The sequence below is a fragment of the Anolis sagrei genome, chromosome Y (genome assembly GCF_037176765.1).
Source record: "Anolis sagrei isolate rAnoSag1 chromosome Y, rAnoSag1.mat, whole genome shotgun sequence".
Taxonomy (NCBI): Eukaryota; Metazoa; Chordata; class Lepidosauria; order Squamata; family Dactyloidae; genus Anolis; species Anolis sagrei.
Window position 1 is genome coordinate 1,975,952 of NC_090035.1, and position 24,392 is coordinate 2,000,343.

Below are 24,392 nucleotides of genomic sequence, written 5' to 3' on the forward strand. Positions count from 1 at the left end.
TCCCATCTCCGGCATCTCAACTTTTTTGGCTCAACTTTTCAAAGTCTCTATTTTTCCTTCTTCTCTTTCTCTGTGTTATTGTTTCCAAAGGGAATCGTTCTCATCGATTCCCCCATTAAGTCATCCTTAGAACCTCTGACCAGGTTTCATGGGGAAAGAGAAGACAGCAGGGGGATTGCAGTTCATTTGTTTATGATTTAATGATTGTGTCATTCAAGTTGCGGTGAGTTTTCCTAATTTCCACCTGAATGTGAGGAAGAACTTCCTGGCTGTGAGAGCTGTTCAGCAGTGGAACTCTCTACCTCAGTGTTTCTCCACCTTCCTAATGCCGTGACCCCTTCATCCAGTTCCTTGTGTTGTGGTGACCCCCAACCATAACATTATTTTCGTTGCCACTTCGTAACTGTAATTTTGCTACTCTTAGGAATTGTAATGTAAATATCCAACATGCAGGATGTATTTTCATTCACTGGACCAAATTTTGTTGGGCTGGGAGGGGATTGATTTTGTCATTTGGGAGTTGTAGTTGCTGGGATTTATAGTTCATCTACAATCAAAGAGCATTCTGAATTTCACCAACGATGGAATTAAACCAAACTTGGCAAACAGAACTTCCACTGGAAGGGTCTGGTGGGCTTTGAACTTGAGTTTGGCAGTTGTAGTTCCCCTAAATCCAGAGAGCACTGTGGACTCAAACAATGATGGATCTGGACCAAACTTGGCACAAATACCCAGTATGCCCAATTGTGAACACTGGTGGAGTTTTGGGGAAGATAGACCTTGACATTTGGGAACTGTAGTTTCTGGGATTTATAGTTCACCTACAATCAAAGAGCATTCTGAACCCCACCAACGATAGCATTGGGCCAAACTTCCCACAAGAACCCCCATGACCAACAGAAAATACACTATTGTGTTTTCTGATGGTCTTTGGTGACCCCTCTGACACTCCCTCATGACCCCCCCCCCCCCAACAGAGTCCACAGCAGACACTCTGCTGGCTGTTGAATTGGATCACACGTCGGACACTTCCCAAATGTCTAGGACTGTGTGATGTATCGGCGAATAATGCTCGCAGATCCCAGTAAGGTGGCCTTTTGCAGCTGGCAGGTGGTAATCTTGTCAGCGCCAATTGTGTTTAAGTGCAGGCCAAGGTCTTTAGGCACTGCACCCAGTGTGCCCATCATGACTGGGACCACCTTTACTGCCAAAGTCTTTGCAGTTCGGTCTTTAAATCCTCATATCGTGTCAGCATTTCCAGTTGTTTCTCTGCAATCCTGCTGTCACCTGGGATTGCAACATTGATGATCCATACTTTGGTTTTTAACACGATCGTGAGGTCAGGAGTCTGTCTGTCTGAATCCGGAAGTCCCAGAGGAGTTTGGCGTGTTCATTCTCTGTAACTTTTTCCAGCTTGTGATCCCACCCATTCTTTGTCACAGGCAGATGGTGTTTGTGGCACAAGTTCTAATGGATCATCTGAGCAAGGGTGTTGTGCCTCTGCTTGGAGTCTGTCTGCGATCTTCTTGCAGCAGCTGAGGATAGGATCTACTGTTTCATCTGCTTCCTTGCAGAGTCTACTTTTGGGATCTGTCGTCGACTTTTGAGTTCTGGCTTGGATGGCCTTGGTTCAAATGGCTTGTTCTTGGGCTTCCAGAATCAGGCCCTCCTTTGTCTCCTTTCTCATAGTTCCATTTGTGAGCCACAGCCATGTTTTTCCTTTGTCCATTTGGCTCTCAATGTTTCCCAGGAATTGTCCATGGAGAACCTTCTTCTCCGGCCAGTTTTCTCTTCTGCTCTGGATTGTGTTTTTACGGTATGCACTCTTTGTCTTTTGCACTTGAAGCAGTTTACTACTCTTGACTTCCCTCAATGTTGTTGTTGTTGTTGTTGTTGTTGTTGTTGTTCTATGGAGGCTTTGAAACAGAGGCTGGATGACCATCTGTCAGGGGTGCTTTGAATGCAATATTCCTGCTTCTTAGCAGAATGGGGTTGGACTGGATGATGGCCCAGGAGGTCTCTTCCCACTCTAGGATTCTAGGATTAAGTTTGATGTGTGTTGCTGTGATGGTGCAAATGTATCCGATTGGATGGTGATTACGTTGTGTACGTTTTGTATCAAGGACAGTTCAGACTACGATCCGGAGCAACTTCTGCTGTTCTAGGTTCATTCATCACGTTTTTAATGACACCGGTTGGCAAAACTTTTTGACCCACTCTGGTAGTAAACATACAACCAAATCTAACTTAATGTGTTGTCGAAGGCTTTCATGTCTGGAATCTCTGGGTTGCTGTGAGTTTTACGGGTTGCCTAGACATGTTCCAGAAGCATTCTCTCCTGACATATCGCCCACATCTATGGCCAGCATCCTCAGAGGTTGTGAGGGCTGTTGGAAACTAGGGATGCTCAATGGAAATACTGAGTTGCTGTGAGTTTTCCAGGCTGCCTGACCATGTTCCAGAAGCATTCTCTCCTGACGTATCACCCACATCTATGACAGGCATCCTCAGAGGTTGTGAGGGCTGTTGGGAACTAGGGATGCTCAATGGAAATACTGGCTGTGAGTTTTCCAGGCTGCTTGATCATGTTCCAGAAGCATTCTCTCCTGACGTTTTCCCACATCTATGGCTGGCAAACTCAGAGGTTGTGAGGGCTGTTGGAAACTAGGCATGCTCAATAGAAATACTGAGTTGCTGTGAGCTTTCCAGGCTGCTTGATCATGTTCCAGAAGCATTCTCTCCTGACGTTTTGCCCACATCTATGGCAGGCATCCTCAGAGGTTGTGAGGGCTGTTGGAAACTAGGCATGCTCAATAGAAATACTGGGTTGCTGTGAGTTTTCCAGACTGCTTGATCATGTTCCAGAAGCATTCTCTCTTGACGTTTCACCCACATCTATGGCAGGCAAACTCAGAGGTTGTGAGGGGTGTTGGAAACTAGGCATGCTCAATGGAAATACTGGGTTGCTGTGAGTTTTCCAGGCTGCCTGACCATGTTCCAGAAGCATTCTCTCCTGACATTTTGCCCACATCTATGGCTGGCAAACTCAGAGGTTGTGAGGGCTGTTGGAAACTAGGGATGCTCAATGGAAATACTGAGTTGCTGTGAGTTTTCCAGGCTGCTTGATCATGTTCCAGAAGCATTCTCTCCTGATGTTTCACCCACATCTATGGCCGGCCACCTTGATTAGTATTTAATGGTCTTGTAGCTTCAAAGCCTGGCTGATTGCTGCCTGGGGTGATCCTTTGTTGGGTTAGGCTCAAGAGCGAGCAATTGCAATAATAATAATAATCACTGTGCTGTCAGAGTCATTCATGCCTGGAATCACTGGGTTGTTGTGAGTTTTACAGACTGTCTGGCCATGTTCCAGAAGCATTCTCTCCTGACATTTCGCCCACATCTATGGCTGACAAACTCAGAGGTTGAGAGGTCTGTTGGAAATGAGGCAAGTGAGGTTTATATATATGTGGAGAAAGATGTCTAGAGTGGGAGAAAGAACTCTTGCCTGCTTGAGGCAAGTGTGAGTGTTGCTATTGGCCATGCTGATTAGCATTTAATGGTCTTGTAGCTTCAAAGCCTGGCTGATTGCTGCCTGGGGTGATCCTTTGTTGGGTTAGGCTCAAGAGCGAGCAATTGCAATAATAATAATAATAATCACTGTGCTGTCAGTCTTCCATGGCTGGAATCACTGGGTTGTTGTGAGTTTTCCGGACTGTTTGGCCATGTTCCAGAAGCATTCTCTCCTGACATTTCGCCCACATCTATGGCTGACAAACTCAGAGGTTGAGAGGTCTGTTCGAAATGAGGCAAGTGAGGTTTATATATCTGTGGGATAATGTCCAGGGTGGGAGAAAGAACTCTTGTCTGTTTGACACAAGTGGGAATGTTGCTTTTGGCCACCTTGATTAGCATTTACTGGATGGGGACCAAACTTGGCACAAATCCTCAATATGCCCAAATGTGAACACTGGTGGAGTTTGGAGGAAAATAGACCTTTCTATTTGGGAGGTTGTAGTTGCTGGGATTTATAGTTCACCTAGAATCAAAGAGCATTCTGAACTCCACCAATGACTTGAATTGGGCCAATATTCCCACACAGAGACCCCCAAGAGCAACAGAAAATATTGGAGGGATTTGGTTTCCTAAGACTCTCAAAAATATGTGTTTTGTGGTGGTCTTTGGGGACCCCTCTGAAACCCCCTCATGACCCCCCCCCCCCCCCAAGTTGAGAAACACTGTTCTATTGCTTCCCATGTTGGATGCTCTTGGTTAACCTATGCCAGAGAAGACATCAGCCCTTGCGCTATGCTACTCTGCTGCTGAGTATGCATGCCCAGTGTGGAACACATCTCACCACACTAAAAGAGTGGATGTGGCTCTTAATGAGACATGCCGCATTATCACAGGGTGTCTGCGCCCGACACCACTGGAGAAATTACACTGCTTAGCCGGTATCACACCACCTGACATCCGCCGGGAAGTAGCAGCCAATAGTGGAAGGACCAAGGCAGAGACATAGAATCATAGAATCATAGAATCATAGAATCAAAGAGTTGGAAGAGACCTCCTGGGCCATCATCCAGTCCAACCCCATTCTGCCGAGAAGCAGGAATATTGCATTCAAAGCACCCCTGACAAATGGCCATCCAGCCTCTGCTTAAAAGCTTCCAAAAAAGGAGCCCCCACCACACTCCGGGGCAGAGAGTTCCACTGCTGAACGGCTCTCACAGTCAGGAAGTTCTTCCTAATGTTCAGATGGAATCTCCTCTCTTGTAGTTTGAAGCCATTGTTCCGCGTCCTAGTCTCCAAGGAAGCAGAAAACAAGCTTGCTCCCTCCTCCCTGTGGCTTCCTCTCACATATTTATACATGGCTATCATATCTCCTCTCAGCCTTCTCTTCTTCAGGCTAAACATGCCCAGTTCCCTAAGCTGCTCCTCATAGGGCTTGTTCTCCAGACCCTTGATCATTTGAGTCGCCCTCCTCTGGACACATTCCAGCTTGTCAATATCTCTCTTGAATTGTGGCGCCCAGAATTGGACACAATATTCCAGATGTGGTCTAACCAAAGCAGAATAGAGGGGTAGCATCACTTCCTTAGATCTAGACACTAGGCTCCTATTGATGCAGGCCAAAATCCCACTGGCTTTTTTTGCCGCCACGTCACATTGTTGGCTCATGTTTAACTTGTTGTCCACGAGGACTCCAAGATCTTTTTCACACGTACTGCTCTCGAGCCAGGCGTCACCCATTCTGTATCTTTGCATTTCGTTTTTTCTGCCAAAGTGGAGTATCTTGCATTTGTCGCTGTTGAACTTCATTTTGTTAGTTTTGGCCCATCTCTCTAATCTGTCAAGATCGTTTTGAATCCTGCTCATCCCTTGTTTGGGTATCAGCCAGCACGTCAACGACTTAAATCAAGACATAGTTTTCTTAGATCTACAGAGACACTCGCTGGAACACCTCAGCAAGCGAGAGTCCAAAAGTGGCAGGCTCAAACTCAGAACCTCAACCAATGACTGATACCAGATGAGAGACTCCCCCTAGGGAACACAGAAGACGGGGCGACTTGGAAGGCGCTGAACAGACTGCGCTCTGGCACCACGAGATGCAGAGCCAACCTTCAGAAATGGGGCTACAGGGTGGAATCCTCAGCATGCGAGTGGGGAGAAGAGCAAACCACTGACCACCTGCTGCAATGCACCCTGAGCCCTGCCACATGCACGATGGAGGACCTTCTTGCGGCAACCCCAGAGGCACTCCAAGTGGCCAGAGACTGGTCAAAGGACATTTAACCAAATACCAAATTTGCAAAATCTGTGTGGTTTTTTTCCCTTTCTTTCTTATCTCTGTGTTTATTTTGCTCTGTTAGAATTGTAATACAATGGTTGCTGATGACACGATAAATATAAATACCTATGCCAAATACAAATATCTATTATTATTATTATTATTATTATTATTATTATTATTATTACATCGCTGACCTTTTGACAACACAGAGTAAGTTGCAGCAGATAACCTCAAGGATCAGAATATTGCATAACTGGCAAAACTCAGGTTTTCAGGAGCAAAGGGATTGGCTTATTTGAAATCCAATTAGCCCATTAATTAAGTGACACAGTTGACACAGTTCCATGTGATGTTGAAGGGAACGAAGAGTGACTTGGATGGAGCTCATCATGTGAAAACTTCCCACTTGTTTTTAGATGATTTTGATGCATGGTCTTCTATCTACTCCCAACTGCATTAGCCTTTAGTTCCATTTGAGTTGATTAACTGACACCAAAATCCCAGCATTATTTTTTTTCTGTTGTGCTAAGACCGGAGTCCTCATGAATATGAATTAATCCCACAAAACCTAACAATATTCAAAATCCAGCTGAATATGGGAAGAATTGAGCTGATTTTAGCCCAAATAACTATTGGCCAATGGAACTCTTGCATTGTCTGCTACTAGTGATTTTTTTTCTAGCGCTGATTGTTTTTAAGTGCAGGCCAAGGTCTTGAGGCACTGCACCCACTGGGACTCCCTTGACTGGCTTGTGCCAGAGTCTTTGCAGTTCTCTCTTTAAGTCCTCATTCTATCTTTAAGTCCTTACCAGAGTCTAGTATGGTTGTTGTTGTTAATACAAGGGTTGAATGAAAAGTAATGCCTCCAGCTTCGTAACTCCTCAACAGATGACAGTACTGGTATGTGGCAGGTACTGGCTTGTTCAGTAGACTCTCCTCTCCAGTTCCATTTTGATGGGAAGCCTTAGTATTGAAAGGACCTTCGTAACTCCCCAAGAGATGGCAGTACTGGTGTGCGGCAGGTTCTGGCTTGTTCAGTAGGCTCTCCTCTCCAGTTCCATTTTGATGGGAAGCCTTAGTATTGAAAGGACCTTCATAACTCCTCAATAGATGGCAGTACTGGTATGTGGCAGGTACTGGCTTGTTCAGTAGGCTCTCCTCTCCAGTTCCATTTTGATGGGAAGCCTTAGTATTGAAAGGACCTTCATAACTCCCCAAGAGATGGCAGTACTGGTGTGCGGCAGGTTCTGGCTTGTTCAGTAGACTCTCCTCTCCAGTTCCATTTTGATGGGAAGCCTTAGTATTGAAAGGACCTTCATAACTCCTCAATAGATGGCAGTACTGGTATGTGGCAGGTACTGGCTTGTTCAGTAGGCTCTCCTCTCCAGTTCCATTTTGATGGGAAGCCTTAGTATTGAAAGGACCTTCATAACTCCTCAATAGATGGCAGTACTGGTATGTGGCAGGTACTGGCTTGTTCAGTAGACTCTCCTCTACAGTTCCATTTTGGTGTCTATGAAGAATGCCGGCTCTTTGGCTTAGAAATGGAGATGAGCACCAGAGTCCCAGAGTTGGACATGACTGGACTTAAGGTCAGGGGCAAATCTTTCCCTTACTATGGGGTTGAAAAATACTGAGTGCCAAGGAGACTGAAATGAAGCCACCCCTCCCCAAAAGATTCTGTGCCTTCAGTTCAATTTTCCTTCATTTTCCAAGCTTGTAGCACTTGAGCCACTAAAAAGCCTGTTTGCTGACCATTCAGAAATGTCAGCACCCATCATAAAAGATCGGGCAAAGTGAACAAGGGAATGCGATGAAAGGCTGAATCGTCCTTACTCGAAATGCCTAGAATCAAAGGTATTTGGGACTTAAAGGGGATTTTTGGATTATCTATATTTGCATAGATGCACATAATGAGGAATCTTAGAGATAAGACCCAAGTCTAAACACGAAATCTGTTTATGTTTCATATACACCTGACATACATCGCCTGGAGGTGGTTATATACTCTGTGTTTAATCAAATTGTGCGTGAAACAAAGTTTGTGAGACCTCACAACCTGTGTGCCATAGGTGTGGGAGAAACGTCAGGAGAGAATGCTTCTGGAACATGTCCAGTCAGCCATAAAAATACATACATTGATAACAAAAAGAACCATTATAGTGCAATTTGACATAAGACAGTGCATAATAACAATATTAAAAGCTAAAAACTATATCCTCTCATTCAAGTCTGTTTCATCGTCTTGGGCCGTTCCTGGGTCATTTTCCAATTCAAGTTTGTCTATTTATTCAGAGGTTCCAAATGCTTGCTCGAAGAGCCAAGTTTTTACTCTTTTCCGAAAGGTCAGGAGGGAGGGGGCTGATCTAATGTCCCTAGGCAGGGAGTTCCACAGCCGAGGGGCCACCACAGAGAAGGCCCTGTCTCTCGTCCCCGCCAGACGTGCTTGCGAAGCAGGCGGGATCGAGAACAGGGTCTCCTCGGACGATCTCAAATTCCTGGAGGGTTTGTAGGAAGAGATGTGTTTGGACAGATAGGCTGGGCCGGAACCGTTTAGGGCTTTATAGGCTAAAGCCAGCACTTTGAATTGAGTCCGGTAGCAAACTGGCAGCCAGTGGAGCTGATGCAGCAGAGGAGTTGTATTCTCCCTGAGAACCTCCCTGAGAGTTGTGTTGGGTCATGTGTCTATTCAAATGTCCACGTGCACAGGCATGTAGCCGGGGGGGGGGGGGGGGGGGGGCTTGAGGGGCTTCAGCCCCCCCCCCCCCCCCGAAATTCTCATGGTGGTTCGCGAAAAGGCTTACTGGTGCATTATTTAAACTGTTATGTTTATTCATATCATGATCTGATCACCATACTCAATATATCCCATATGCATGATGGGGGTATTGGGGTAATGATACAAAAGGTTTGCTAGGCTAGACCCTCTTTCACTCAGATTCAGCCCCCCCCCAAACTCAGCCCCCCCCCCAAAATTTAGCCCCCCCCCCCCCGAAACGAAATCCTGGCTATGGGCCTGCACGTGCACATCCTTCATCTGTCACAGGAGTGCTTGTTTGGCTGCCCTGAGTAGTGCATGCTAGCGTGTGCCGCTCCTGTTAGTAACCTGGCTGCTGCACATTGGACCATTTGGAGCTTCTGGGCCGTCTTCAAAGGCAACCCCACATAGAGCGCGTTGCAGTAATCTATACGGGATGCAACCAGAGCGTGGACTACCATGGCCAAGTCACACTTCCCAAGGTGCGGGCACACCTGGTGCACTAGTTTTAATTGTGCAAATGCTCCCCTGGTCACCACCGAAACCTGAGGATTCATACTCAGCAATGAGTCCAGGATCACACCCAAACTGCGAACCTGCGCCTTCAGGGGGAGTGCGGCCCCATCCAACACCGGCTGTAACCCTATGCCCTGTTCGGCCTTGCGACTGACCAGGAGGACCTCTGTCTTGTCTGGATTCAATTTCAATTTGTTCGCCCTCATCCAGACCGTCACAGCAGTCAGGCACCGGTTCAGGACCTCGACAGCCTCCTTAGTAGCAGGTGGAAAGGAGTGACAGAGTTGGACGTCATCCGCGTACAGGTGACACCGCACCCCGAAACTCCGGATGATCTCCCCCCTATATGTAATAATATATTGGGAAATAGATATTTCTAATTACAAATGAATGAAGTTTTGGGTTGTTGTAGGTTTTTCCAGGCTATATGGCCATGTTCTGGAGGCATTTTTTTTCTCCTGACGTTTCGCCTGCATCTATGGCAAGCATCCTCAGAGGGGGGTCACGACCCCCAGGGGGTCATTCAGCCATTCAGAAATGGCTGAATGACCCCCTGGGGGTCGTGACCCCCAGGTGGAGAAACACTGTATTAGAAGCAAAGGTGTCCCTGTTTCAGGTACCCAGGTGCACAGCTTTGGGAATTGGAGTATTTCTGACCGAGATAAGGAACGTTCTGTGCGGAGAGCCAGTGTCAGAGCTCTGTGTCCCCTTCTCTTTCCATTGCCATATAATCCAGATTATCAAAGTAGATAATCCACATTATCTGCTCTGAAATGGATTATATGAGTCTACACTCCTATATAATCCAGTACAAAGCTAATAATCAGGATTTTAGATGGTTGCACCCCTTTTTGAATGTTGCCATGATCTCCTTGAATGAAAGGTGAGGAATCATTATATTACTCAATTGGATTTTATAAATGTCTATTGACACGGCTTCAAACTGCAAGAAAGGAGATTCTATCTGAACATGAGGAAGAACTTCCTGATGAGCCCTTCAGCAGTGGAACTCTTTGTGTGGTGGAGGCTCCTTCTTTGGAAGCTTTGAAGCAGAGGCTGGATGGCCATCTGTCAGGGGTGATTTGAATGCAACATTCCTGCTTCTTGGCCGAATGGGGTTGGACTGGATGATGGCCCAGGAGGTCTCTTCCAACTCTTGGATTCTAGGATTCTATGATGTGTGGGAATGAATGGAAGAATGGAAGTTGTTTGAGTGGAGTTAATAATTTTGGGAGCACCACTAAAATATTAAGGTCCGCAATAACTAACTCTTCTTCCTGGACTGTGATTAAAACCTGCTAATAAGAGCTGAAAAGTAAACTCTGATAAAGGCTGTGACAATGGTTCTTTCCAGTTAAGAAAATGTTTGCAACGTTCCTTATGTTAAAAAGGAAGTCAACATACTTACCTACTTAGGCAATCCCTCCTTGTCTGAGTAGGATAATCCTCCAGGGTTGTTTCGTAGGTGACTGTGGAGCCCTAATCTTGACCTGCATCTTCTCCCACAGTGAGGGCCTTGGTTTCCAGGTGGAAGGCGGTCCCTGTCGGGGTTGGCTTGACGTGCCTTCCTTTTGGCATGTTTCTCTCTTTCGCCCTCCATCCGTGCCTCTTTGAATTCTGCAGCACTGCTGGTCACAGCCGACTTCCACCTGGAGCACTCACAGGGCAGGCCTTCCCAGTTCTCAGTGTCTATGTCACAGTTTTAAAGGTTGGCTTTGAGCCCATCTTTCAATCTCTTTTCCTGCCCTCCAACATTCTGTTTTCCATTCTTGAGTTCGGAGTAAAGCAACTGCTTTGGGAGACGGTGGTCGGGCATCCGGACAACGTGGCCAGTCCAGCGGAGTTGATGGCGGAGGACCATCGCTTCAATGCTGGTGGTCTTTGCTTCTTCCAGCATGCTGACGTTTCTCCGCCTGTCTTCCCAAGAGATTTGCAGGATTTTCCGGAGGCAGCGCTGATGGAATCGTTCCAGAAGTTGCATGTGACGTCTGTAGTCCACGTCTCTCAGGTGTACAGCAGAGTTAGGAGGGGAATGGCTTTATAGACAAGCCCCTTGGTCTCCCTACGGATGTCCCGGTCCTCAAACACTCTCTGCTTCATTTGGAAAGATAAGATCAACACCAATCAAGAAGATCAACACCTGGCCAGGAAACTGAGATGGATCCAGGATGGAAGAAATCATAGAATCATAGAATCATAGAATCCTAGAGTTGGAAGAGACCTCGTGGGCCATCCAGTCCAACCCCATTCTGCCAAGAAGCAGGAATATTGCATTCAAATCACCCCTGACAGATGGCCATCCAGCCTCTGTTTCAAAGCTTCCAAAGAAGGAGCCTCCACCACACTCCCTCCGGGGCAGAGAGTTCCACTGCTGAACATCTCTCACAGTCAGGTAGTTCTTCCTCGTGTTCAGATGGAATCTCCTCTCTTGTAGTTTGAAGCCATTGTTCCCTTGCGTCCTAGTCTCCAGGGAAGCAGAAAACAAGCTTGCTCCCTTCTCCTCCCTGTGGCTTCCCCTCACATATTTATACATGGCTATCATATCTCCTCTCAGCCTTCTCTTCTTCAGGCTAAACATGCCCAGCTCCTTAAGCCGCTCCTCATAGGGCTTGTCCTCCAGACCCTTGATCATTTTAGTCGCCCTCCTCCACATTCCAGCTTAGAGTCAATATCTCTCTTCAATTGTGGTGCCCAGAATCTATCATTAATTTACAACTTTGGGACGACATCAACAGAATATTCCTATAAAAGACTCAGTCTAATAATGCTCAAAGTGTGGCAGACCTGAGGAGTCTGGTTCACCCGCTATGCCCTGCTCCATGGGAAGGAGAGAGATAGTGTCCCTATGGAGAGTGGCAGATTTGCACGGGAGCAGCCTGGTCCCTTTGGGGCTTCTTTCTCAAGGGAAGAGGAAGAAGTGCGCTTTTGGAGTCTTGGATTTTGTGCAGGGAGTCAGGTTCTGCTGTATGGAAAACAGAGATCTGGTCCTTGGCATTGTTCTTCGGGAAGAAGTTTTGGTATTTTGGCATTTTGAAGTTTTGGCGTTATGGAACTATGCATTGACAGACTGCAGGGAAGCAAGACCTGGCCTAACAGGTGCTTCTCCAAGGAGGGGGAATATTTGGGTGCATGAAGATGAATGCATGTGTGAATGTTGAGTGAAAATATAATTCCACTTTGTTTGTTTGTTAGCCATGTAATTGTAAATCCAACATAGTTGCATAGAATCTGTATATCTGTATGTCCAATATCATTCTATGTCTAAATTGGGGGGGGGGGGGGGGGGGTTGGGGGGGGGGTTGTAATCTGATGTACCCTCTCACACTAGAATTTGCAATAAAAAGAACCAATGTATTGCCGAAGGCTTTCATGGCTGGAATCACTAGGTTCTTGTGGGATTTTTCGGGCTATAGAGCCATGTTCTAGAGGCATTCTCTCCTGACGTTTCGCCTGCATCTATGGCAAGCATCCTCAGAGGGAGTGAGGTCTGTTGGAAATAGGACAATGGGTTTATATATCTGTGGAATGGCTGGGGTGGGGCAAGGAGCTCTTCTCTGCTGAAGCTAGGTGTGAATGTTTCAACTGACCACCTTCATTAGCATTTGAAGGCCTGCCTGAGCCTGGGAAAATCTCTTGCTGGGAGGTGTTAATCGGTGCCTGGTTGTTTCCTCTCTGTTGTTTTGCTGTTGTAATTTTAGAGTTATATCTATCTGTGTGTGTGGGTTTTCTGTAGATGGTGTGACCCAATTGTTGATCTGGTTTGCGGATGACTAGGACATTCACACCTAGCTCCAGCAGAGAAGAGCTCTTTGCCCCACCCCAGCCATTCCACAGATATATGAACCCATTTTCCTAGTTCCAACAGACCACACTCCCTCTGAGGATGCTTGCCATAGATGCAGGCGAAACGTCAGGAGAGAATGCCTCTAGAACATGGCTCTATAGCCCGAAAAATCCCACAAGAACCTAAAAGAACCAATGCTTGAAAGTTATTGAAAAGTCATTCATGACCAGAGGTCCTCAAACTAAGTCCCGGGGGCCGGATGCAGCCCTCCAAGGTCATTTACCCAGCCCTCGCTCAGGGTCAACCTAAGTCTGAAACTACTTGAAATCACACAACAACAACAACAACAACAGTCCTATCTCATCAGCCAAAAGCAGGCTCACAGTTTCCACTGAAATACTAATAAGTTTATATTTGTTAAAATTGTTCTTAATTTTAATTATTGTATTGTTTTTAAATGTTCTTTGCACTACAAATAAGATATTTGCAGTGTGCATAGGAATTCATTTGTGTTTTTTGATAATTATAATCCAGCCCGCCAACAGTATGAGGGACTGTGACCAGGCCCTCTGTTTAAAAAGTTTGTGGACCCCTGTTCATGACAAATGATTTAAGTGAGAATTATGTGTCGCTCTCTAACTCATAGTAAGGTAAAGGTAAAGGTTGTCCCCTGACATTAAGTCCAATCATGTCTGATTCTGGGGTGTGGTGCTCATCTCCATTTCTAAGCTGAAGAGCCGGCATTGTCCACAGACACCTCCAAGGTCATGTGGCTGACATGACTGCATGGAGCGCCATTACCTTCCCGCCGGAGCAGTACCTATTGATTTACTCACATTTGCATGTGTTCGAACTGCTAGGATGGCAGAAGCTAGGGCTGACAGCAGAAGCTCACGCCGCTCCCCGGAATTGAACCTGCAACCTTTATTTCAACAAGGTCAGCAGCTCAATGCTTTAACCCGAAATGCAAAGATACAGAATGGGGGACGCCTGGCTTGAGAACAGTACATGTGGAAAAGATCTTGGAGTCCTCGTGGACAACAAGTTAAACATGAGCCAGGAATGTGATGTGGCGGCAAAAAATGCCAATGAGATTTTGGCCTGCATCAAGAGGAGCCTAGTGTCTAGATCTAGGGAAGTCATGCTCCCCATGCTCTATTCTACCTGGAATATTGCATCCAATTCTGGGCACCACAATTGAAGAGAGATGTTGACAAGCTGGAATGTGTCCAAAGGAGGGCGACTCAAATGATCAAGGGTCTGGAGAACAAGCCCTATGAGGAGCGGCTTAAGGAGCTGGGCATGTTTAGACTTCAGAAGAGAAGGCTGAGAGGAGACATGATGAGGGCCAGGGATCAAGAGGTGAGGGGAAGTCCTAGGGAGGAGGGAGCAGGCTTCCTTTCTGCTGCCCTGGAGACTAGGAAGCAATTCAAACTACAAGAAAGGAGATTCCACCTGAACATGAGGAAGAACTTCCTGACTGTGAGAGAGAACTGTTCAGCAGTGGAACTCTCTGTCCTGGAGTGTGGTAGGAGCTTCTTCTTTGGGAGCTTTTAAACAGAAGCTGGATGGCCATGTGTCGGGGGTACTCTGAATGCAATTTTCCTGCTTCTTGGCAGGGGGTTGGACTGGATGGCCCAGGAGGTCTCTTCCAATTCTAGGATTCTATGACTGAGAGAGCTGTTCAGCAGTGGAACTCTCTGCCCCGGAGTGTGGTGGAAGCTTTTAAACAGAGGCTGGATGACCATCTGTTGGGGGTGCTTTGAAGGTGATTGTTATTCTTAGCAGAATGAGTTTGGACTGGATGGCCCATGAGGTCTCTTCCAATTTAGGATTCTATGATTCTATGACTGAGAGAGCTGTTCAGCAGTGGAACTCTCTGCCCTGGAGTGTGGTGGAGGCTCCTTCTTTGGAAGCTTTTGAACAGAGACTGGATGGCCATCTGTTGGGGGTGCTCTGAATGCAATTTTCTTGCTTCTTGGCGGAATGGGATTGGACTGGATGGCCCATAAAGTCTCTTCCAATTCTAGGATTCTATGATTCTATGACAGAGAGAGCTGTTCAGCAGTGGAACTCTCTGCCCCGGAGTGTGGTGCAGGCTCCTTCTTTGGAAGCTTTTAAACAGAGGCTGGTCATCTGTTGGGAGTGCTCTGAATGCAATATCCCTGCTTCTTGACAGAATGGGGTTGGACTGGATGGCCCATGAAGTCTCTTCCCACTCTTTGATTCTAGGATTCTGTGACTGAGAGCTGTTCAGCAGTGGAACTCTCTTCCCTGGAGTGTGGCGGAGGCTCCTTCTTTGGACGCTTTGAAGCAGAGGCTGAATGGCCATCTGTTGGGGGTGCTTTGAAGGTGTTTTTCCCGCTTCTTGTTAGAATGGGGTTGGACTGGATGGCCCATGAGGTCTCTTCCGACTCTAGGATTCTATGACACTATATCTGAGAGAGCTGTTCAGCACTGGAACTGTCTGCTCCGGAGTGTGATGGAGCCTCCTTCTTTGGAGGCTTTGAAATAGAGGCTTGGATGGCCATCTGTCAGGGGTGCTTTGAACGTGATTCTCCTTCTTGGAAGAAAGGGGTTGGACACTGTATGGCCCATGAGGTCTCTTTCCAACTCTATGATTCATTATATTCCTCCATGGGGATGGGAATGTTTTAAGTGGGAATTACGTGTTGCTCTCTAACTCATAGTAGGCCTCTAAATATGTGTACTCATGCCTGCCTCCAAATTGCTTGTCAACTTATGGCAACCCCATGGACTTTATGAAACAAGAAAACAATCGTGATCAGATAGCCCTTGCTCAAATCCCAATGGTTTCTACTGGAGAAGTATAATTGGACGAAACGCATTGCATGATATGACACTTTCCTATGGTCTCACTGACGTTATTCATTGGGGTCTGTGCCCTAGTAAGTAAGCCTGACCCATTGCATGTGACTGGTTCTGCATCGACTGCAAACCCCGAACGTTCATGAGATTTGCCAACAAACAGCTCAGCGTCACTGTTCTTTCTCTTCTCTTGTCTTCTCAGCTACATTGCTTTGATTGCGATGGCCATCCAGCAGAGCCCGTCCAACAAGGTCACCCTGTCTGGGATTTACGACTTCATCATGAAAAAGTTCCCCTATTACCGGACCAACCAGCGGGCCTGGCAGAACTCCATCCGGCACAACCTCTCCCTCAACAGCTGCTTTGTCAAGGTAAGACGGTCACAAAGTGCCTTCAAGATTCAGGGAGATCCCACTCCCTTGGAAAGCATGGAGCCTGCTGTTCATCAGATCCCCAGTCAACATGGTCAGGATGATGGGCATCACACTAAACAAGGAAGTGGGAGAGCATTGCGATCTATGTTTCCCAATCATGCTGTACATGCCACCACCCTAAACCAGGGATGTTTTGCCAGATTTTCAAAAACATAATAATATAAACAAACATGGAACACTCCTTTATTCTTAGCTATGCTGTACATCCAACCCGGAATTTGGATCACTGTTTTTTCCCCCAAGTACCAAATTTGCTGAATTTTGTGCTTGCAAATGCAAGCAAATACCTCAATATACGGACATTTTTGTCCAAGTTATCCTTACAATTTGTTTGCATGCTTTTACAGTATGCTAAGGATGCGTAAGCAATGTATTTCCAGGTATAAGTTGGCCTCATGCAAGAGTCAAGGTACAAAAAAAATTATGACCCAGAAGGAGGACTGGCAACATCTGGAGCAGGGGTTCTCAAACTGTGCTCCAGGGAGCCCTAGGGGATCCTTTGATTGTGTTTTCTTGCATGGCAGAAGGGAGTTGGACTGGGTGACCTCTGGGATTTCTGCTATTATTATTATTATTATTATTATTATTATTATTACTATTATTAGTATTAGTATTATTATCACTATCACTAGTAGTAGAAGTAGTAGTACTACAAAGGCTGGATGGCCATCTGTTGGGGGTGCTTTGCTTTGTGCTTTTCCTGCAAGGCAGAAGAAGGTTGGACTGGATGGCCTCTGGGGTTTCTGCTATTATTAGTAGTAGTATTATTATCACCTTCATTAGTAGTAGGAGTAGTAGTACAAAGGCTGGATGGCCATCCTTTGGGGGTGCTTTGATTGTGCTTTTCCTGCAAGGCAGAAGGTTAGACTGGAGGGCCCTTGGGGGGTCTTCCACTGAATTCTTTATTTTAAGTATTGTATTGATCTTCCTTTTCTTTCCTTTTTCCACTTATTTTGCACTGTGTGAATTACTTTGTTCACACAAACACTCTCCATCCATCTGCCATTGGACCAGTCCATGTCTGAGATAGATATAGATAGATAGATAGATAGATAGATAGATAGATAGATAGACACACACACATACATCTATATAAATAATAATGTAATGTTTGTTTATGGGATTAACATAACTCAAAAATCACTGGACGAATTGCCACCAAATTTGGTCACAAGACACCTACTAACCCAAGGAGTGATTGGCATGTGACATCTGTAGATACTAGTCCACATTTTGCAGGCATATAGCAGGGTAAACAAGCCCCTTGGTCTCCCTACGGATTTCCTGGTCCTCAACACTCTCTGCTTCATGAGGAAGAATGCTGCACTCGCAGAGCTCAGATGGTGTATTTCAGTGTCAATGTTGACTTTTATGGAGAGGTGACTGCCAAGGGAGTGGAAATGGCATTGCAAAAAGATTGGCTGGTGCATGCTGGAAGATCACTTTGGTCTTCTTGATGTTCAATCAGAGGCTCAACTTCTTGTATGCTTCTGCAAAGGTTTTTTTTTGTCATGTCAGGAGCGACTTGAAAAACTGCAAGTCACTTCTGGTGTGAGAGAATTGGCTGTCTGCAAGGACGTTGCCCAGGGGACAGCCGGATGATTTGATGTTTTTATCATCCTTGGGAGGCTTCTCTCATATCCCTGCATGAGGAGCTGGAGCTGATAGAGGGAGCTCATCCGCCTTTCCCCGGATTTGAACCTGCAACCTGTTGATCTTCAGTCCTGCCGTCTCAGGGGTTTAGCCCACTGCGCCACCAAGAGCTCCTCTGCAAAGGTGTTGAGAGTGGATTGTAGGTCTTCTTCTGAATATGCACAGCCTATGTTATCATCGGCATATTGGAGTTCTATAACAGATGTTGTTGTAAGCCTGTCTTTCATTTTTTTTCCTGTCCTCTAATGTTACGTTTCCCATTCTTGAGTTCAGAGTAGAGTAACTGCTTTTGGAGACATGGCCAATCCAGCGGTGATGATGGTGGAGGAGCATGGCTTCAATGCTGGTAGTCTTTGCTTCTTGGTGTTCAATCAGAGGCTCAGCTTCATGTATGCTTCTGCAAAGATGTTGAGAGTGGATTGTAGGTCTTCTTCTGAATGTGCACAGACTACATTATCATCAGCATATTGGAGTTCTATAACAGATGATGTTGTAAGCCCATCTTTCAATCTTTTTTTCCATCCTCTAATGTTATGTTTCCCATTCTTGAGTTCAGAGTAGAGTAACTGCTTTGGGAGACGTGGTCACTCCAGCGGTGATAATGGTGGAGGAGCATGGCTTCAATGCTGGTAGTCTTTGCTTCTTGATGTTCAATCAGAGGCTCAGCTTCTTGTATGCTTCTGTTGAGAGTGGATTGTAGGTCTTTTTCTGAATGTGCACAGACTACGTTATCATTGGCATATTGGAGTTCTATAACAGATCTTGTTGTAAGCCCATCGTTCCGTCTTTTTTCCCATCCTCCAATGTTACATTTTCCATTCTTGAGTTCAGAGTAGAGTAACTGCTTTGGGAGACGTGGCCAGTCCAGTGGAGATGATGGTGGAGGAGCATGGCTTCAATGCTGGCAGTCTTTGCTTCTTGATGTTCAATCAGAGGCTAAGCTTCTTGTATGCTTCTGTTGAGAGTGGATTGTAGGTCTTTTTCTGAATGCGCACAGACTACGTTATCATCGGCATATTGGAGTTCTATAACAGATGTTGTTGTAAGCCCATCTTTCAATCTTTTTCTCCGTCCTCCAATGTTACGTTTCCCATTCTTGAGTTCAGAGTAGAGTAACTGCTTTGGGAGACATGGCCAGTCCAGCGGAGTTGATGGTGGAGGAGCATGGCTTCAATGCTGGTGGTCTTTGCTTCTTCCAGCACGCTGACATTTGTCCGCCTGTCTTCCCAAGAGATTTGCAGGATTTTCCAGAGGCAGCACTGATGGAATCGTTCCAGGAGTTGCATGTGACATCTGTAGACAGTCCACGTTTCACCGGCATATAGCAGGGTTGGGAGGACAGTGGCTTTGCATGCAGAGGAGACATGCAAAAGGAGAGGTCTTTCCCAGGATCCTGTTCCTGGTCTTTTCATCTAGAACAGTGGTTCTCAACCTTCCTAATGCCGTGACCCCTAAATACAGTTCCTCTTGTTGTAGTGACCCCCAACCATAAATTAATTATCGTTGCTACTTTAGAACTGTAATTATTCTACTGTTATGAATCGTAATGTAAATGTATTTTCATTGCTACAAATTGAACATAATTAAAGCATAGCGATTAATCAGGGAAACAACATGTTTTGGGGAGGTTGGACAATGGATGATGGGATCTACAGTACCTCTGACTTCCACAGACTTGGGTTGCCCAGCTCGGGGGGCAGGACTTGGGCCCTGTGGGGAGCCATTTTGAGGAGGGGGGCAGGGCCAAAGGAGGTGACCTCGCGACCCCTCCAAAATGGCCAAGCGACCCCCCTGGGCGTTGCGACCCCCAGGTTGAGAACCACTGATCTAGAAATCCCCATAAGTTTCTGATGGCATAAACCGAAAGGCAGGAGGGAGAGCCAATAGTCCAGAGGACAGAGAGATGGGCCAAAACTAACAAAATGAAGTTCAACAGTGACAAAGGCAAGATACTCCACTTTGGCAGAAAAAATGAAATGCAAAGATACAGAATGGGGGACAATGCCTGGTTCGAGAGCAGTACGTGTGGAAAAGATCTTGGAGTCCTCGTGGACAACAAGTTAAATATGAGCCAACAAAAAAAGCCAATGGGATTTTGGCCTGCATCAATAGGAGCATAGTGTCTAGATCTAAGGAAGTCATGCTCCCCATGCTCTATTCTGCTTTGGTTAGACCACATCTGGAATACTGTGTCCAATTCTGGGCACCACAATTCAAGAGAGATATTGACAAGCTGGAATGTGTCCAGAGGAGGGTGACTAAAATGATCAAGGGTCTGGAGAACAAGCCCTATGAGGAGCGGCTAAAGGAGCTGGGCATGTTTAGTCTGAAGAAGAGAAGGCTGAGAGGAGATATGATAGCCATGTCTAAATATGTGAGAGGAAGCCACAGGGAGGAGGGAGCAAGCTTGTTTTCTGCTTCCTTGGAGACTAGGATGCAATGGAACAATGGCTTCAAACTACAAGAGAGGAGATTCCATCTGAACATTAGGAAGAACTTCCTGACTGTGAGAGCCGTTCAGCAGTGGAACTCTCTGCCCCGGAGGGAGTGTGGTGGAGGCTCCTTCTTTGGAAGCTTTTAAGCAGAGGCTGGATGGCCATCTGTCAGGGGTGATTTAGAATCATAGAATCATAGAATCCTAGAATCAAAGAGTTGGAAGAGACCTCATGGGCCTTTATCCAGTCCAACCCCATTCTGCCAAGAAGCAGGAATATTGCATTCAAATCACCCCTGACAAATGGCCATCCAGCCTCTGCTTAAAAGCTTCCAAAGAAGGAGCCTCCACCACACTCCGGGGCATTTGAATTGCATTTGAATGCAATATTCCTGCTTCTTGGCAGGGGGTTGGACTGGATGGCCCATGAGGTCTCTTCCAACTCTTTGATTCTATGATTCTATGATTCTAGGACTATCCAAACATAGGAAAGCGTGGGAAGAAAGATCAAAGCAGATGAAGTGAGGATCGTGTGCAGAACCATGCCAACCTCTGCGTCGCTCCTCCAGAAGGTTAAACAAGAAACAGAGAAAACGGTTCCATCTAGCGTGCACGCGTACGGAGCAAATTGGAGGCATTTGCTTTGATTTTTACCTACAACTTCTATAATTAGAGAGCCTGGGATTCAACAGCTTGTCATGTGTGTTTACATGAGTCGTGCATTTAAATGAATACAGATGTCGAAATGGCAGGACTCGCAGAACACACGCACAAAGGCCGGAGCTTCGGTTGTAGCCTCGATCCAGTCCCACAACCTGTCCTGGGTGGCCGGAGGTCTGACTTCGGACATCGGAAGTGTTCTCCGTCCTCATCTCCAGAGCGTGTGCCAGTCATCATAGGGAATCAGGGTTTTTGGACTTTGGGTTATTTTCTTTATGTTCTAGTAATACATTCCAAACTGGAAAGATTTTTGTCATTTTATTTTATTTATTTATTTATGATTCAAACGTCTATGCGGCCACTCCCTTGGGGCTCGGAGCGGCTTACAAGAACAGGCTAAAATCGAACACAATTTAAAAAACAATTTTAAACAATTTTAAAACAATTTTAAAAGAACAATATCAAAGATGAAAGATGAATAGGTATGTCTTCCATTCCCTGCGGAAAGCTGATAAGTCCTGCAAGGAACGGAGTTCAGGTGGCAGAGTATTCCAGAGTGATGGTGCCACTGCTGTGAAGGCTCTGTGTCTGGTTGCTGTTAGACGCAAGGTCTTGACACTGGGAATTTCCAATAGATCTTGATCCTCAGAACGGAGGGATCTCTGGGGTTGGGAGGGGGTGAGGCGGTCCCTCAGGTACATCGGCCCCAGACCATGGAAGGCCTTCAAATAGAATCATAGAATCATAGAATCAAAGAGTTGGAAGAGACCTCATGGGCCATCCAGTCCAACCCCATTTTGCCAAGAAGCAGGAATATTGCATTCAAATCACCCCTGACAGATGGCCATCCAGCCTCTGCTTAAAAGCTTCCAAAGAAGGAGCCTCCACCACACTCCGGGGCAGAGAGTTCCACTGCTGAACGGCTCTCACAGTCAGGAAGTTCTTCCTAATGTTCAGATGGAATCTCCTCTCTTGTAGTTTGAAGCCATTGTTCCGCGTCCTAGTCTCCAGGGAAGCAGAAAACAAGCTTGCTCCCTCCTCCTCCCTGTGGCTTCCTCTCACATATTTATACACGGCTATCATATCTCCTCTCAGCCTTCTCTTCTTCAGGCTAAACATGCCCAATTCCCTAAGCCGCTCCTCATAGGGCTTGTTCTCCAGACCCTTGATCATTTTAGTCGCCCTCCTCTGGACACATTCCAGCTTGTCAATATCTCTCTTGAATTGTGGTGCCCAGAATTGGACACAATATTCCAGATGTGGTCTAACCAAAGCAGAATAGAGGGGTAGCATTACTTCAAGGTGAGTCCCATCCCTTTGAAAGTGATCTGGTGCACAGTGGATAACCAATGCAGCTGTAGTCAGATTGGGGTGATGTGGCATCTCATCGGAATTCCCGCAAGAAGCTGAGCAGCTGCATTTTGTACCAACTTGAGCTTCCGGATCACCAACAGAGGAAGGCCAATGTAGAGGGCATTACAGTAGTCCAGTCTTGAGATGACCGTGGCCTGAATCACCGTAGCCAGGTCGTCCCTGGACAAGGAGGGGGCCAGCCGTCTAGCCTGCCGCAGGTGAGAGAAGGCGGTTCTGCTCACAGCGGAGAGAGACCTGGGCCTCCATTGTCAGCAGAGGGTCCAAAAGGACTCCCAGGACGGGCGTAGCGCCTCACCATCCAGAGTAGGCAGCTGGATGTCCCCACTGCCCGGTTGACCCAGCCATAGGATCTCCGTCTTTGCTGGATTCACCCTCAACCTGCTGGCACGCAGCCATCCAGTCACGGTCTCGAGGCACTGATGGAAACAATCGGGTGCAGAGTCCGGTCGGCCTTCCATCTTCAGCACCAGCCAAGTGTCATCGGCATAATGGTCACACTCCAGCCCAAAACCTCGAACCAGCTGAGCAAGTGGGCACATAGAGATGTTAAACAACAGAGGGGAGAGAATGGCCCCTTGAGGAACCCCACAAGAGAGAAGGGACCTTTCAGAGACCAGGCATTCCCTCTCCAATAAACACAATCATGATAACAATGGGCAGGCCACATGTACAAGATAAAACGATTAAAATCTAATCAGATAAAAAATAGGAGCAGGTTATTTGCAGGGAACTCATAAAAGCAAGCAGAGTTGTGAAGCAAGCAGAGTTGTGAACTCGTTACCTGGAGAGATCAGGAAAGCCCCTTCACTAGAAATGTTCAAAAAGAACCTTAAAACCTGGCTCTTCCGCTGTTGGGAATAGTGTATCCCCATTTGGAAGTCTCCATGTGGTCCATCCCTGTTTTAAAAGAGAACGAGTAGCTCATTGACTGACTTCTGTCTTTTTCCATGACATGCAGGTTCCCCGGACAGAAGGCAATGACAAGGGGAAAGGAAACTACTGGAGCTTTGCATCAGGATGCGAATCCATGCTGGATCTTTTCGAAAACGGGAATTACCGGAGGCGGAGAAGGCGGAGGAATGTCAAAAGGGAGCCTAGAGAGAAGAGGTCAAGTAACGAAATGGGTTGCTTACCCGCGTTGCCCGCGTTGTCCCCCATGGATTCTGCCTTCCCTAATATCTCCTCTCCGGGTGAGGACACGGAGTCTCCGCTGAAAGCTTTGGAGTCTCACGAGTTCTTCCCAAACACCGTTGCCGGACAGGAGACTCTAAACAGCGCTTCGGTAGGAAAATCTGACTCCGAAATTAAGTTTAGCATTGATTACATTCTCTCCTCTCCGGATCCCCTGCCCGTCCTAAGGTCTCCGTATCACGTGCAAGACCACAAGAACCACCACCTCTTGGATTCTCAGCAACTGAACGTTCAGATTTGGACAATGTGAAGCCTGGACCTGGTCGAGACTATGCTCAGAAAGAGGTTGTCAGCTTTTTGAACCAACACCCAGTTGGGAAGTGTCAAAGAATGAGAACCTGGGCGAGATTGTAACTTTCAGTGGTTTGGAAAGTTCTAAAACTTCATATCTTGACTATACTCCAGGAAGTAAAAATTGTAAAATTGGCCTTTCCAAACTTTGAGTCTGTTTGTTTATCTTACAGACTAAGACCAGTGTGGTAAAGATAGTCAGACCCATCTGATTCTCTTTGTGAGCTACATTGGGGACAATGATGGAAGGACCAGTCTTAGCCAACATAGTCAATGGTGAAGAGAGTGAGATAATATCTGTGTTGCACTCTAGAACAGGAATGACCCTCTGACTTGAAAACACCACACGTTGAGTAGGGGAAAACAATCCTTTTGTTGAAGCCGTCCCCTGCCATGCGTTGCTGTGGCCCACATGGGAGTTCTGTGTCGGAGGTTTGGCCCAATTCTATCGTTGATGGAGTTCAGAATGCTCTGTGATTGTAGGTGAACTATAAATCCCAGCAACTACAACTCCCAAATGTCAAGATTCTATTTTCCCCAAACTCCACCAGTGTTCACATTTGGGCATATTGAATATTTGTGTAAAGTTTGGTCCAGATCCATCCTTGTTTGAGTCCACAGTGATCTCTGAATGGAGATGAACTACAACTCCAAAACCAAAGGACACTGCCCACAAA

The 24,392-nt window shown here is 46.4% G+C and overlaps 1 protein-coding gene across 1 annotated transcript in view; it reads left to right on the forward strand.

The window, feature by feature from the left end:
• Positions 1–23,700, forward strand: part of LOC137095048 (forkhead box protein L3-like) — a 31,432-nt gene extending 7,732 nt beyond the window's left edge. Inside the window, exons 2-3 of the mRNA XM_067461228.1 lie at positions 15,881–16,049; positions 23,192–23,700. Coding sequence (XP_067317329.1) covers positions 15,881–16,049; positions 23,192–23,674 — 652 coding nt within the window. The 3' untranslated portion in view covers positions 23,675–23,700. The remainder of the gene's footprint in view (positions 1–15,880; positions 16,050–23,191) is intronic.
• Positions 23,701–24,392: the final 692 nt, after the last annotated feature.